We start from the raw sequence: 2,104 nt of genomic DNA, 5'->3' as shown, positions 1-2,104 counted from the left end.
CAGGGTGTTCGTTATGAAACGCACTGTAGTAACACCGTTGGATTCCTTGTCAAATTCTAAGGAATACGTGTATTTTGATTTTTTTTCATGTATCAAAACTTCGAGATAATCAATGTTGAAGTTGTAGTAATGCGACCAATCAGAACGCGTTTAAACGGAGCGTAGATGACGTCGCGAGTCAGCCCACAAGGCCTGCTTACACAAGGCCGATAACACTAAGAGTATCGTCTCTTGTATCTTACTCAATTACATGCAGATAAACAGGGACACTACGACGATACTCTTAGTGTCATTGGCCTAGGGCAAGCAGGTCTTGCGGGCTGGCTCGCGACGTCATCTACGCTTCGTTTAAACGCGTTCTGATTGGTCGCATTACTGCAACTTCAACCTTGATTATCTCAAAATTTTGGTATATGAAATAAAAAATGAAAAAACACGTAATTTTTAGAATTTGACAAGGAATGCAACGATGTTATTACAGTGCGTTTCATAACGAACACCCTGTATACACCATCCGGTCCTTTCGGTCAGTATTTACTCAGTAGGTCCTGTAACGTAAGAGAATTATAATAGAACCATTTTATAAATTAGTTATTATTACTTTCGACGTTCATAATAGAATTTGTTAGGCAAGCATGCAAGTTAAATGCCAAGGGTTTAGTAAATACGTCCGCAATTTGTTCTTCCGATTTTATCCATAATACTTTCACAAAACCCCTTTCAACACATTCTCTAACATACATAGTGTTCTTTCACATCGGGCATATGTCTCAATTTGTTGCTTCCGTTGACTTTCGAGCTGGATTCTACCGCTTTATTGTCACACCACAATTTCATTGGAAAGAAATTGTCCGTGACCATTACTTTCAAAGTGTTATTTAATGACATTAATTCTTGGCAGGCGTCACTCATTGAGACGTACTCAGCCTGACAAGTAGACAATGCCACATAATTTTGCTTTCGAGTTGGCCACATAATTGAATTACCATACAATTTAATGATAAAGCCACTAGTCGTTCGAGATTTCTTACAATCGGCAAAACTTGCATCTGAGTAGGCTTGCAAATCGTTCAATCTTCCTAAATAATTTAATCCTAGCGTTCTAGTTCCTTTCAAATAACAAAATACTCGTTTAATCATGTTCCATTCGTTTTCTGTCGGATTGTTTTGATGTCTGCTCAGCACGTTTACCGAATAACAAATATCCGGTCGACTGGCATTTGCTAAATATAGCAATGTTCCTACAGCTTCTCTGTATGGAATATTTTCAATGTTACTACTTTCGATAAATTCTTCCAAGTATTCATTTTCTTCTCTATGCTTTCGATCACGGTTTGCCACCTGATTTGTAATCATTGGCGTTCTTTTTGGATGTAATCCATCAAAATCAAACTTTCGAAGCATTCGATCAATATATTTTGTTTGTGTCAATTTAAGTTCTTTCGTTTTTCGATTTCGAGTTATTTTCAGTCCTAGAAATAATTTTGCTTCTCCTAAATCCGACATCTCAAATTCTTCCATTAACTTTCGTTTAATCTCATTCAACTTTTCTACGTCGTTAGTTGAAAGAAGTATATCATCAACGTATATAATTAAGATCAACAATTTTTCCTTTTGTCGCCAAGTAAATAAACATGGTTCATTCTCATGTGACTGTAGACCAGTTTTCAAAGCGGCTTTCGTAAATCTTTCGTTCCATCGTTTTGGACTCACTTTCAAACCATACAATGCTCGTTCTAATTTGCAAACTTTATTTAATCTGGTTTCTTTCGAACACTGTACTCCTTCAGGGATTTCCATATATACGTCATCACTCAGTGTGCCATTTAGAAAGGTAGTTTTCACATCCATTTGACATACTTCCAGATCAAGAGACTCGGTCGAGTCTCGCGCCAAGTACAGGCAACCGGCTGTACAGGGCGCAGCGCGCCGAGACTCTTTACTCGAGTCAACTCCTTATACCTGTGTTTGGAACGAAATATCTTATGAACCGCTATATATGAGGAAAAGTTATTGATACATTCACTATAGGAATTGAAGGTTCTGAAGCGATTGCCACCAAGTTCAATACGATTAGTGTACGAGATCAGGGCGTATTGAAATG

The 2,104-nt window shown here is 37.7% G+C and overlaps 1 protein-coding gene across 1 annotated transcript in view; it reads right to left on the bottom strand.

Annotated features, from left to right (window-relative positions):
* Positions 1 to 436: 436 nt before the first annotated feature.
* The window catches only part of LOC112494936 (zinc finger protein GIS2-like), a 7,482-nt gene continuing 5,814 nt past the window's right edge, over positions 437 to 2,104 (bottom strand). The window contains exon 3 of the mRNA XM_025088859.1: positions 437 to 548. Coding sequence (XP_024944627.1) covers positions 539 to 548 — 10 coding nt within the window. The 3' untranslated portion in view covers positions 437 to 538. The remainder of the gene's footprint in view (positions 549 to 2,104) is intronic.

The sequence above is a fragment of the Cephus cinctus genome, unplaced genomic scaffold (genome assembly GCF_000341935.2).
Source record: "Cephus cinctus unplaced genomic scaffold, Ccin1 Ccin1_scaffold1012, whole genome shotgun sequence".
In the NCBI taxonomy this organism is placed as follows: domain Eukaryota; kingdom Metazoa; phylum Arthropoda; class Insecta; order Hymenoptera; family Cephidae; genus Cephus; species Cephus cinctus.
Note: the sequence above shows the minus strand (reverse complement) of the source record. Positions and strands in the feature narration are given on the sequence as shown.